The sequence below is a fragment of the Schistocerca nitens genome, chromosome 9 (genome assembly GCF_023898315.1).
Source record: "Schistocerca nitens isolate TAMUIC-IGC-003100 chromosome 9, iqSchNite1.1, whole genome shotgun sequence".
Lineage (NCBI taxonomy): Eukaryota > Metazoa > Arthropoda > Insecta > Orthoptera > Acrididae > Schistocerca > Schistocerca nitens.
The window spans coordinates 38376869-38389969 of NC_064622.1; the positions used below are offsets into that span (position 1 = coordinate 38376869).

A 13101-nucleotide genomic window follows, 5' to 3' on the forward strand; every position below is an offset into this window, starting at 1 on the left:
TGCTAACAGTCATTGGATCTCGACCAACGCGAGCAGCAATGTCACGATACGATAAACCGCAATCGCGATAGGCTACAATCCGACCTTTATCAAAGTCGGAAACGTGATGGTACGCATTTCTCCTCCTTACACGAGGCATCACAACAACGTTTCACCAGGCTGTAACTTCCCCACACAAAAAATGTAAATGATAATGAGCCAAGTGTAACCTCCCTACAAAGAATAGTTTATATTTAAAAATATGAACCATACGTAAACTCCCCACAAAATAATAATTAAATGAATTTTATATATTGTGATCTCTGAATAAAATTGGGTCCCATTTATAAGTGTAACCTACTCACAAGAAATATAATTTTTAAATGAATTTTGAAAATTGTAATCTCTGAACATAATTCGCTCCCACTTATTGTCTGTGTGCAAAAATACATTCACGTTTAATGTTACCACAAAATTCTTTTCTCATTTAATATCAAGTTCGAAACAGAAAAATTCCTAAACACAAAAATAATAAAAACGTTTAGTAACCTGATAATTTTGTGAGGACAGCAGCGCTGCCCTTCGGCCCTGTATTCTGAATAAAAGATCAAAAATTCTTACCTCAATAAAAACTGCAATTATATCTGCTCTTGAATAGACATTTTTTTTTGACACAGCTTTGTGCAATGCTAGCGTATATATATTTTTTTTATTATTGGAAGGAATGATAATGCATTGGAAATATTCTTTAAGTTGAACTGAATGCTTACCGTTAAATGAGTTACTTTATATTATAAAAATTATTATTGGGGCATTTTTTGTAACAAATTAAATTACAATTAACATACATTATTAAATATGCGCAATGCTGCTTCTTTACCTTCTACAACAATACTCATCCTCCAGAATCCTGACCAGAGTCGCGAGCAGAGCACACAGCCGACGCATGCCGACTCCCGCAGACTCACTCAGACTACTACTCAAGACTACTACCGTCCACTCGCGCAGACTAGCGACAAGCAACAACTAACGATAAACTACTCTCTGGTCAGAGATTCTGTCATGCCTCGCCCATCGCCGGCAAAGCATACGTCTTACAAGGCAAAGCCTGTCAACTGCTGTTTGTGTATGAGAAATCGGTTGGAAACTTTCCTCATGTCAGCACGTTGCAGGTGTCGCCACCGGCGACAACCTTGTGTGAATGCTCTGAAAAGCTAATCATTTGCAAATCACAGCGTCTCCTTCCTGTCGGTTAAATTTCGCGTCTGTAGCACCTCATCTTCGTAGTAGAGCAATTTTAATGGCCAGTAGTGTAGCTTGCAGGTCAAAACGATAATTGTAGCCGCGAAAGTTGTGGACTTGTCAATCTACATACTAAACTCATGGGGCCTCAATCACTTGGAAATAATAATTATATAAATACAAAATTCGACAGTTCCTTGTATGACAGCGATATAACTTCTGTACTGAAGAATTCGTGTGTGTGTCTAATAATCAGCTGTATCGATAAGGCATGTGATTCGTTTGTTCATCATAAACTATAAACGCCGGGAAAATTTTAGATGATTTTCGAGAAGATTGTAGCTTTCCAGAAATAATTACACCATACTGACGGGAGAGTCTTCCAGGAAGTGCGTCTTCTGCGAATACCTGAACCAGTTGTCGACGTGGAAAAAATTGGTATTTCCCCGAAAGTGCGGGCACCTGTCGCTCGCCGGCCGCGGTCCAGGCGATCAGAATTTCATGAGGCGGCGGCAGATCTTGTGGGCGCGGTCGGGGTCGCCTCGGCGCCGGGGTGGGGGAGGTGGTGGGGAAGGCGGCTGGCAGCACTGACCGCCGAGCGCCGCGCTCAGCACGCCAGACGCTGCCCAGCCGACGCTATGCCGCCGTGCAGCCGCAACACGACCGCCGCGCTGCGGGTAAGTACCGCCGCCAGGGTGGCCAACCCCACACGCAGGGTTCCACTAACAGTACATAACCCAAACACAACTGACAACTGCTCCCTTAACTCTTCCATTACGGAGTTACCATCTATATTCCTTGTTGCTGTTGGGTTCTTTCGTCTGAGGACTTGTTTGATGGAGCTCTCCATGCTACTGGAAGTGTCTTCATCTCTGTATAACTACTGCAACCTACATCAATCTGAATCTGCTTACCTGGTCTCCCTTTACATTTTCATCCTCGTCACATCCCTCTACCACCTCCTTATGTACTACAAGATATCTCTGGATGTGTCCAATAAAACTATTCCTTTTTATAATCAAATTATGCCATAAAGCTGATTTTGTCTCATTTTCGATTCATGTTGTTGTTGCGATCTTCAGTCCAGAGACTGGTTTGATGCAGCTCTCCATGCTACTCAATCCTGTGCCAGCTTCTTCATCTCCCAGTACCTACTGCAACCTACATCCTTCTGTATCTGTTTATTCACTGCCCTCCAATGCTAAATTGGTGATCCCTTGTTGCCACATTACATGCCCTACTAACCGATCCCTTCTACTAGTCACGTTGTGCCACAATTTTCTCTTCAGTTCTATTCAATACCTCCTCATTAGTTATGCGATCTACCCATGTAATCTTCAGCATTCTCCTGTAGCACCACATTTCGAAAGCTTCTATTCTCTTCTAGTCTAAGCTATTTATCGTCCACGTTTCAGTTCCATACATGGCTACACTCCATACAAATACTTTCAGAAACGACTTCCTGACGTTTAAATCTATACTCGATGTTAACAAATTTCTCTTCTTCATTGCCATTGCCAGTCTACATTTTATATCCTCTGTACTTCGACCATCATCAGTTATTTTGCTCCCCAAATAGCAAAACTGATTTACTACTTTAAGCGTCTCGTTTCCTAATCTAATTCCCGCAGCATCACCCGATCTAATTCGACTATTATCCTTGTTTTGCTTCTGTTGATGTTCATCTTATATCCTCCTTTCATAACCAGTACAATTGTTACCCGACTCACTCATATAATTTTCAGCAGTCTCCTGTAGCATCACATCTCAATAACGTCTATTTTCTTTTTGTCGATACTACTTATTGTCCATATTTCACTTTCATATAAGACCACAATCCAGAAAAATAATTCGAAAAACGATTAGCTAACACTTAATTTCATATTTCATGTTAACGGATCTCTCTTTTTCAGGAAATTTGATTTTGTTAGTGCCAAAATGTATTTTATATTCATTTTACTTCTTTCATCATAGCAAAACTCGTCTACTATTTCCCAATCCCATTCCTCTTGCACCATCAGGCTTAATTGGATTCTCTTCCATTACTCATTACTTTAATTTGGTGCACGTTTATTTTATAAACTATTTTCAAGGCATTTTACATACACCCTCTCTTAGAAATGTTTCTTGAATACATTGTGACTAAACCAAAGATTCTAATTTTCGCCTAATATTTAGAGTTTTAAGATAATTTTATGTGGAACTAATATGTTCAGCTGGACTCAAATAAAATTAATCCTTTCAAAGAGGGAGATCTGTAGCAATTAATTGACAAGCAATAATACTGTGTCAGACTTCAATATTTAGAAGTTAACGTGCAGGAGCTTTTTCAAAGCGAGGACGACGTCTAATGACTCCTTGCAATGAGTTTATGTGATACTAATTCTTATCTCTTCCTTCCGCCTGCTTCAGTGTCTGTACCGTCTTCTTGTGCTGGTTATTGGATGCTAGTCTCCTGCTGCTTGAAGCTGCACGTTTTCAAGAACACCAATTCCTGGTTTGCCAAACCGGTCTTATTATCTTACTTCTAACTTACAGCTGTCTTACGAGAGCGAGGAGAAAAGCTACTCGGTAACATTACAAGTAATTATTAAATTATTGTAGGTCCACATGAAGTGTAGGTAGACTGCTTAGTGGACTAAGAGAAAATATGGAAGATAATGCCACTATTTAGTTACCACATCGCTCATGCTCATTTTGCATGTACGACACACTTCAGCGATAGTTTATAATTGAAAATATGTAGCTAACAGTATACAGGGCATCCCAGAAGGGATGGCCACTATTAAGGAATGTGACAGGATTGATCATTCGAAGTAAAAAAAAAAGCCTAATTAACATGGACTCTAAAATGCATACCTGACACGTTTTCATGTTAATTCTCTTCTACTGTCAATTATTCGCTGCCAATATTTAGAGAGGTGGTGGAACGGACCAAAACAAATAAATTATTGTGGTCATTGGTTCTAAAGTGCATGCCTTAAGAGTTATGAGCATTTCTTCAACAGGAGTTACGCGTTTCACAATAGCAAACATGAACACGTCCTTACAGCTCTGAAGGTATGCACTTGTGAGTCCAAGTTTGTTGGACAACTTTTTCTTGTAGTAGAAGAGATTTGTTTCTCAGTTGCGAAGATGAAAAACTGTTCACAGCTCATAGGGCATACATTTTCGAGCCCATGGTTACTAGACATTTTTGTTTCGAATGATCGTTCTTGTCATAACTGAATAATTAGCATTCCTCCTGGGACACGCTGTATATGTAGTAATAATGCAAGAAATGTTCAGAAACATCCTCACTGAACTTATCTCGTGAAAACCAAAGTGAAACAGAGTAAAATGCGTATAAATAATGTACTCAATATATCGTTATAAAGAAAAGAAAAGTCGCGGCCCCGGTGACTTCAAATTAACCGTAAACACACTAGGCAGCATGATGAGAAAGAGGGACGATCTAGTCCTTGTGAGCATTCGGAAGCAGGTATGTTGGTAGGACACGTATGTTGCACCGATCACGATTATCCTCGCACAATTTGCCACTCACTTTCAATCATTATGATATGTCAGAGTAGTTTCCTACTAAAGTTACGAAACCTCTGTTCTCCTGTGCGAAAGCATTCAGTGTAGACATTTCTCAAACACTTTTTGTTTCAATAACAGTCTTCTACTTCGGATGGCATTCGTTAGAAAAGTAATTTATTTGTAATGAATTTTGGCTGTGACAGCTTGATTATGTGTAACACTCTTTGTTTCGTGCCTCCATTTACGGGCGATCTTACTATGTTGGACAATGTGTATTCTCACAACCTAAGGAAGAACTCCTGTCATAGCGACCCGAAACGTTGACTATACAGATCTAAATGCAGTTGAATGAAATTATGTCCAATTTTAATTCCCTTAGTCCTTGAACTTCCCCACATACTGGGTTCCCTGTACTATAGAGAGCCTAAATCGAAGAAAGACAGTTCATTAAAAAAAACTCATGATTATTATTATCCGAACAAAAAAGTGTAATTTTTCACATTACTGTGCATATCCACTAACGGGATTTGCGCTCTTATATTTCGTAGGTTCTCGGTTTCCTGCAGCGTGTCCGAATGAGTGAGTATCACGTTGTCCCGTCTTTGCCCACTGTTTCGCAACCAATACGTCCGTTTTCATCTTGTCCCTCTTCTGCTTTCAGTTTCGTATTCAATTAACTGCTGCTAGAATAGGTATACTTCGCTTTACTTGTATCTTATGTCCTAAGTAACTTATGTCTTTCTTTATTTTGTCATAATGGACAGTTTTGACAGGTGAATCTCTGCTGACACACTAGAGGACTACCTCATTTGTCTTTCACTTTGCAGTACATCCACAGCACGAAAGTTTCTATTTCGTTGATGGTATTCAATGATTAACTGTTTGCACGGTAGAAAAGACTATTCACCAAAATGAACATCTTACAAAAATTGATCTTAAGTCCATGTAAGAATCTGAATGCTAAGCGCCTTTTCTTTTAATTTAACGAACGCTAGCCAATTTCTTTTTCCGGTCCTGAATTTTACTGTGCTGACAGATGCCCATTCTTAGGAACGTTGTGCGTCCAGTTATTGAAGCTTACTGACCTTTACTATTGAGGAATTATTTTTCAGAAGGTGTTAGAGCAAATTTGTTTCACGACCTGAAGATGTGTCCTCACGCTCTGAAAACTTTAATCAATTCGAAAATCTCATTAATTGTGGACAAACGTTTAGCAACAGATGTGATTGCTCGCACCCTCAGAAAATATCGTGTACTCTGTCACTGGGGAAACCATTCTGAGCTGAAAATTTTTGTTTACTTCATATGATCAACTAGTAATAATCACGTTCAATGTAAAGTTCATTTGCGTCCATGTGCTTCTGCATTCAGTCCTTCTCCTGCGTCTGTACTAAATTCCCTATCTACTGCCATTTAGTTGATAAACTTTGATGAAGCTTTTCACAGAGGAAGAACACAAGTGGAAGTCGATATTCTGTCTTACTCTAACAAGTCAAGAAAAAAAAAGTCGTCACAGATATGAGCAATCTTATAACTCTTGTAGGGGTGCATATAGTGCAGAAACGTTCATTTCCGAATAGTCGTTACGTTTGTTGACAGTTCTGCCTCATAGCAATGACGGAGCACTACTTTACAAAATACGCACCAAATAAATTTGCCAGTCTACCTAATAGGGGAATACATTTTAAAAGGCTGTCTCTATATATTTTATGTTTATTTGCCCTGATAGCGTCATGTTACATCAAAATATGTCATCACTCCGATTATGACCACATGGATTAGTCGAAACGGTGTAGACGTTTACATCATCAGGTGATGCTAAATGCGGCTGATTGTCATTTATTTTCCTCAGAATCATTTCCACTTGCAGTTCCCCGTACTGTCCAATAGAAGATCACGATCATTACCAACCAGAATATGTATTGAATTATCGCGTAATCTTTCCTACATGAACTAAGAGGATCGATCGCGAAAATGAATTTCTAAAACGCAAAGAAGCGAATTTCTAATGGTAGTTACTTGGTTACGGATATATGAAGTAGTATATTTGCATTTAAACAGAGAAAAGATGCCTGCCAACAACTGCCAAAGAATCAATCTACAAGCAAAATACGAAAAAAAGAAAGAAGGATGTGATTATGTTTTCGATTCTTCTTAAATGTAGGTGAAGGAAGTCAATGATTTGTAAAGAACAGGTGGCGAAAAAGAGACACACAAGGGTAAAATTTTTTTAAAGTTAATGGTGTCAACTTCTGGATGTTACTCTCTAATCTCTTAACACACGTCTCATCGTAATGTTTCTTCTAGTCAGTGTTTGCCACAGATTGCTTTTGACCGCCGATTCTGCGAAACACCTCATGTTTTTATCTTAACAGTGTATTTAATTTTCAGCACCCTTGTGTGGCACACAAACTAAATCTCTTTGATTCTGTTAATTTGGTGTTTTCCCTCGTATTGATGATTCATTTTAGCTAAATTATGTGCGGTAGACGAATATTCACAGAAATATTATTCTTGAAGAATTAAATTTGCCAAGATCGCTAACAATTCTTTTTGTTTCGAAGATCTAATCTGTCATCATCGGATGTTGTAACATTATTGTGTGTACACGTTTGCCACAATACTAAAAGTCACATAGAGATACTGCGTCAAATAAAATGTTACAATAAACGATGATGACAGCGTAGATACATTGAAACCGGTAGTAATCTTGACAAACTTGATGCTTCAGGTCGCCCCCAACAATGTCAAACAAATATTAAAAGAAATGTATTTGTTAAATTAAGGCCCATATATGAATTAGAGTTCTTTTAGAGAGTAATTCCCAATTTGGCTTTCTGCTGTTTAAGTTCTCCTTGATTCCTTCGTTATACGTCACTTTGCATCCAAGGTAGTGGAACTGTAGTTCGTCTTCTATGCGGCTCCTAACGTTAACCTTAAGTATGTTGTTAATCTTATTTTCGATACTCGTGAATACTCTTCACTTTGTTTGGTTCAGTCTAAATCTATATTCTGTTGTCAGTAGACTGTTCATTTCATTCAACAGGTCCTTTAACTCTTCCGATTTTCACAGAGGATAAGCAACGTATTCAGCAAATATTATTAATGATACCCTTCTACCCTGACCTTTAAACACTCTTCTGAATCTCTCTTTCATGTTCCTCATTGCTTCTTCGATATACTGTTGAACAGCTGAGGAAGAAGACTTTATACTACCTTGCACCTATTATCATCTGAGCACTTCACTCGTGGTGCTTAATTCTTATTATTCACTCTCGGTTCTTTATCGCATTGCAAATTACCGGATTTTCCTCACATCGTATGACTGTTTGCTGAGGATTTTAAACACCTTACTATACTTAGCGTTATCGGCCGTTCCTTTCATGGGTCGACAAAAGTCTCTCTATTTCTCCACGATTATGCTTCCGACATCATATGTGACAGTAGAACTGCCTCTATAGTGTCTTTACCTTTCGCAAAGCCAGCTCCGTAGTTTTTTCGGTTTCTGGTATACAGTTCTGATCATCTGCCTGTATACATCAGATGGAAAACTACTTGTTTGGTCCTTCTCGTATTTACCTGTCCTTACTACCTTTGAGAGGCTCAAAGTACGGCTCCAATATCAAAGGCTCTACACACTGCCTTCAATAATCGTTCGGTTGCAATTCCCTGCGGCGATTTTACAAATACCGAAGCAACAATGTCTGCCCTTTTCACCTAGTTTTAGCGGAAGTCATTCCGACATCTGTCTCACTCTCATAGCTGTACGATGTTAGTTGTGATTTTCTTTTATAAAAGCTGTCGAGATTCGTCTGAAACTATCGAGAAATTAAAATTGTGGAGGCAGATTCGGTTTGAGCCTACGTCTTCAAACGCAGCATCCAGTATGTTTACTGCATAAATACAGTCTTCAGAACAATTAGTAGTCAATCTTTCAAATACTACCAAAGATGCATGGAAAGAGATTCAGATTTTGTAGCACTTTTTATTCCCTATTTTTTTACAGCTCGAGTATCATACGAGGTGTGCAGGTAACAAACACCAGAGAGGTCGTACTGATCACTTGAAATTTATTTATTCATACCTTACAGGGGTAGGAAAACTTGGATAGAGGAGTTGTTAAATCCATTCATAGTTATGTCTCCCTAGTTTATATAGGTCTTATAAAGGAAAAAGTACCTAACCGAGTTCGTATGTCAGCCAAGAAAGCAATAATGTTTGAACGATTGCTCGTAACATTTGTAACATAATTTCTCTAATGAATGACAAGTAAAAAACTTCAAAATTCCAATGAAAGGTTTGCATAACGTGTATATTGTTGTCAGGATCTTAACACTAGTCCTCAAGCGTCATTTTGTTTTACTTTTCGTTCTTGATTTACGTAACATTTCTGTAATGGAATATTAAGATCAGGCAGCCAAGCACCTACCTTCAGTATTACTGTTGATTACTACATGCCTCCTATGCATCAATCACGTGCAGCAGGAATACAAAATACAACCAACTATTTACATTTTCGATTCATCTTTCTCATCAGTTCTACTGCTTCCTTCACGCCCCACAATTTCCTTAGCATTCTCACTGGTACTGGCTAACATGCTCTGTATTATTTCCACTTATCATAATTATGAGTGCTGTCTGTCCTGAATGAAAGTCAGAGAACAGCTTTCTAAGCATCTGCTAAATATTATGAAACTATTACTTGTTCATCATTGTTAGTTTTTTGAAAGATTAACTGCTAATTGTTCTGAAAACTGTACTTATAAGGAAGTGAGTCTCCTCAATGCCCATCTCATATACCGTCGCATGTTCTAAACATTATGTTGATTTAGGGCTTTTTATTTTCAAATACTCTCTTAAATGTACTATATTAGTAGTTATTCGTACGGCTGGGATCTTTACTGTGTGTAACTGAGTGCTGAAACCTGTGTTTGACTATAGCTGACGTCTCGGCATTTGTTGGAAGAGACGAGCTATGATGGAGTTACAGTTCTCAATATCTTTCTTTACCACATCGACTCGATATCTTCTCTTCCCCTTGTTTCATGCCGAGTGGTGTCTCCGGAAAGGAGACTACGACCCAGAATGCGTAACGTATTCGAAATGTTTCTGACCCGAAGCACGATTGAGAGCGTGGCAGACCTTAGTATTTCTTTCCTGTTAACTTCTGAGTTCTGCCTCTGTACTTCTATTTCACAAGCCACCTTTCGTTGTATGATGGAGGACACGTTAGTTAGAATTATGGTTTACGCTCTTTCCTCTTCGAATGGGAAACAGGGTGCGGTTAAAAGACTGCCGATAGCTTGAGCTATATCAAGGAGATGTTGTAGAGAAGGGATATCGACAACTATGACAGATTTTCAGCTGGTAATGTGCCTCTCTTAACAAATGCTGTTCTGTCAGGCATCATCAGGATCCAAACTGACTCTACGTAGAACGTAAGCTCTTGGAGTTTTACTAGTATGCACTGATTCAGTTGGGAAGACTGTTGGTAAGCCGCTGTATCCTCTCCTGAGACACACTGGTCCACAACTGTTGTAATTGGTTCTTGATATCCTTGATGTTGGCACTGGGACGGAGTTGACGTCAGAGGTGGTTCCACGCATGTTGTATCAGAGCTATAGCTGAGGCTGAAAACTTTCGTTATGTGTTGGTGCTATCAATTTACATCAGTTAACACATTCGTATTCGCGACAGCTTAAGCCTGTAATGTTACGTCTATCTTATCTTATTTGCTGTATGGGAGCCTGATGATGGTTAGACTACTGAAGCTGGTTGTGTAATTAAAGTAATTTCACAGCAGCTGAAATCGATAATACGACATTTTTCAAATATCTAAGAGCTCTGTAGCACCGCCCACTGACAATATAGGCCTATTGACATATGAGTTTCTTGCTGGCCACAGGAGTCCCTAAACATCACGCAGACAGTTCACAGGAACAAATGCCATGTGTGGTGGACGATAGCAGTCATGTTGAAAAGTACAAAGTGGCACACGAAATGTGTTACCAATTGTTTCTTCACTATTTCCGACACACATTAGATATCCCGCTGGGATCTCTACAGCAGTACCAGCAGAGCTTAAAAAGACAAATGAGTTACGAAATGACGTGTAATTCACGATACTGCCGCTAGGAGACTAGTAAGGTGCAATGGCTGACAATGTAAGACTGACGACACAGCAACGATCGGCAATTGTGCTACTTTTTCATGAAACGAAATGCCTTGTTGTGACTCACAGGCGTTTTCGACAACAGCTTACCACACGATGGGTCCCTTGCAAGAAGACCACCCACAGGTTGTACGATAAATTTGTACAGGAAGGAACAGTATTGGAAGCGAAGTGACCTCGGCCTAAGCCTGTTTGTTCGCCGAAGAATATTGAAGCGGTAAGAGTTGCTGTGCAGAGAAGTCCCGGGAAATCGTGTAGAAAGGCAACAGTGCAACTGGGAATAACCAGACGCTTAAAAGTGACCTCCATATCTACCCATACAAGATGACCTGTGCACAGAAGCTCACTGAAGAACACACGCAGCAGAGACTAATGTTTGCTCAGTGGGCGGAGACTATGGAAGAAACTCTCAACAACGTTTGGTTTTCAGACGAGGAGCATTTTCCTTTAGACGATGTGGTTAACAAAAAAAACGTATGCTTTTGGGCCACTGAAAACCCACAAGTGCTTCATGAACGACAACATTATGCTCCGAGGATTACAGCGTGGTCAGCAATTTCCAGTCACGGACTTATTGGACCCTTTTTCTTTGAAGAAACTGTGAACAGTGAGCGTTATTTGAGCATGCTTCGCAATAGCTTCATTCCACAGCTTCATACTACTGCCTAGCCCTTCAACACGCCATGGTTCATGCAAGATGGAGCAAGGCCACATACTGCAAACACTGTGTTGGAGTTCTTACACGAGCATTTCGACATACGGATCATTTCAGTCAGGTTTCCAGGTCGCTTCAATGACGGACAAAATTGGCACCCCAACAGTCCAGACCTCAATCCATGTGACTTTTTTCTTTGGGATTATATAAAGGAAAAAATTTTCCCGAAACGTCCAGGTGATTTAATCCAGCCCAAAAGACTTACTCTTCAAGCTTTCAGTGAAATTACGGAAGACATGTGCCGTAGGGTAATCACTAACTTCAGTGTTCAAAAAAGTGGCTCTGAGCACTATGGGACTTAACAGCTATGGTCATCAGTACCCTAGAACTTAGAACTACTTAAACCTAACTAACCTAAGGACATTACACAACACCCAGTCATCACGAGGCAGAGAAAATCCCTGACCCCGCCGGGAATCGAACCCGGGAACCCGGGTGCGGAAAGCGAGAACGCTACCGCACGACCACGAGCTGCGGGCAACTTCAGTGTTCGTTTGAAGGAAGTTAAGAAACGGAATGGTGGACTCATCGAGCATGTGCGGAGTTAGAACAAATCTCCATGGACGGCTCTTCATTGTAGTACATGTTCCCTTCAGATTGTATTGACAATAAAGTTTATATTCAAAAACAAAATGGTAACACATTTCGTGCGCCACCATGTAGCACCACTCTACTGTCGCATCACATATAACACACGAGGATACAGAATACCTGGATGTACCGCTTTACCGCTAAACTTTCTTCACCCACTACCAGCCATGACCTGAAGTCATGCCCGATGGCTCCTCACACCGTGACACCAGGAGTAACAACCAGTGTACGTCACCAAGACACTGAAGAATGGGGCCTCTCCCCAGGTCGCAACCATACGCGATGACGATGGTCATGTGGGCTAGTGCAGAACCGCGAAGAACACAATGCTACGCCATTCGTCAGCAGTCCGTGCTTCGCAGACATGACATCACTCTAAAAGCAGCTGTTTGTATTGCGGTGTTAGCGACAGCTTAAGCCTGATTCGATAATTCCCGTCCGGCTGCTGCTAGTTTTCGACCAATTGTGCGGGTGCAGGATGACACCCAAGTCCATTACTTGTTCTTGGACGGCAGGTACATGTATCAAAGGGTTACGGTGCGATCCCTCCTTTGCGGCATTCGACCAGTATGCCTACCCTGACGTTCTAATACAGTCGTTCATCACGTCAATCACACATTAGAATTCCATCATATCAGGATATCGCGCGATTCGACAAGCCATACGTCACCTGAGAAAACGGGATCTCCGCGTCCTTCACAGCGGTCACAACGTCTGACGCTGAACACGCCACTTGTACACCTAGTAACGGCACTAAACAAGATGTGACACTATTTCCCGCACTACCTGTCACAAAAAACCTGCAATTGTTATCATTTACATCCCATCCTGATTGGGCGTGCATGTACGAAGCTACATTATCATCCAACAATGTCTTCTA

The 13101-nt window shown here is 40.3% G+C and overlaps 1 protein-coding gene across 2 annotated transcripts in view; it reads left to right on the forward strand.

The window, feature by feature from the left end:
- The first annotated feature begins 1768 nt into the window (after window positions 1–1768).
- The window catches only part of LOC126202873 (retinitis pigmentosa 1-like 1 protein), a 97155-nt gene continuing 85822 nt past the window's right edge, over window positions 1769–13101 (forward strand). For both annotated transcript variants that reach the window (XM_049936906.1, XM_049936909.1), the window contains exon 1: window positions 1769–1898. In XM_049936906.1, the coding sequence (XP_049792863.1) occupies window positions 1860–1898 (39 nt within the window). In that variant the 5' untranslated portion in view covers window positions 1769–1859. The remainder of the gene's footprint in view (window positions 1899–13101) is intronic.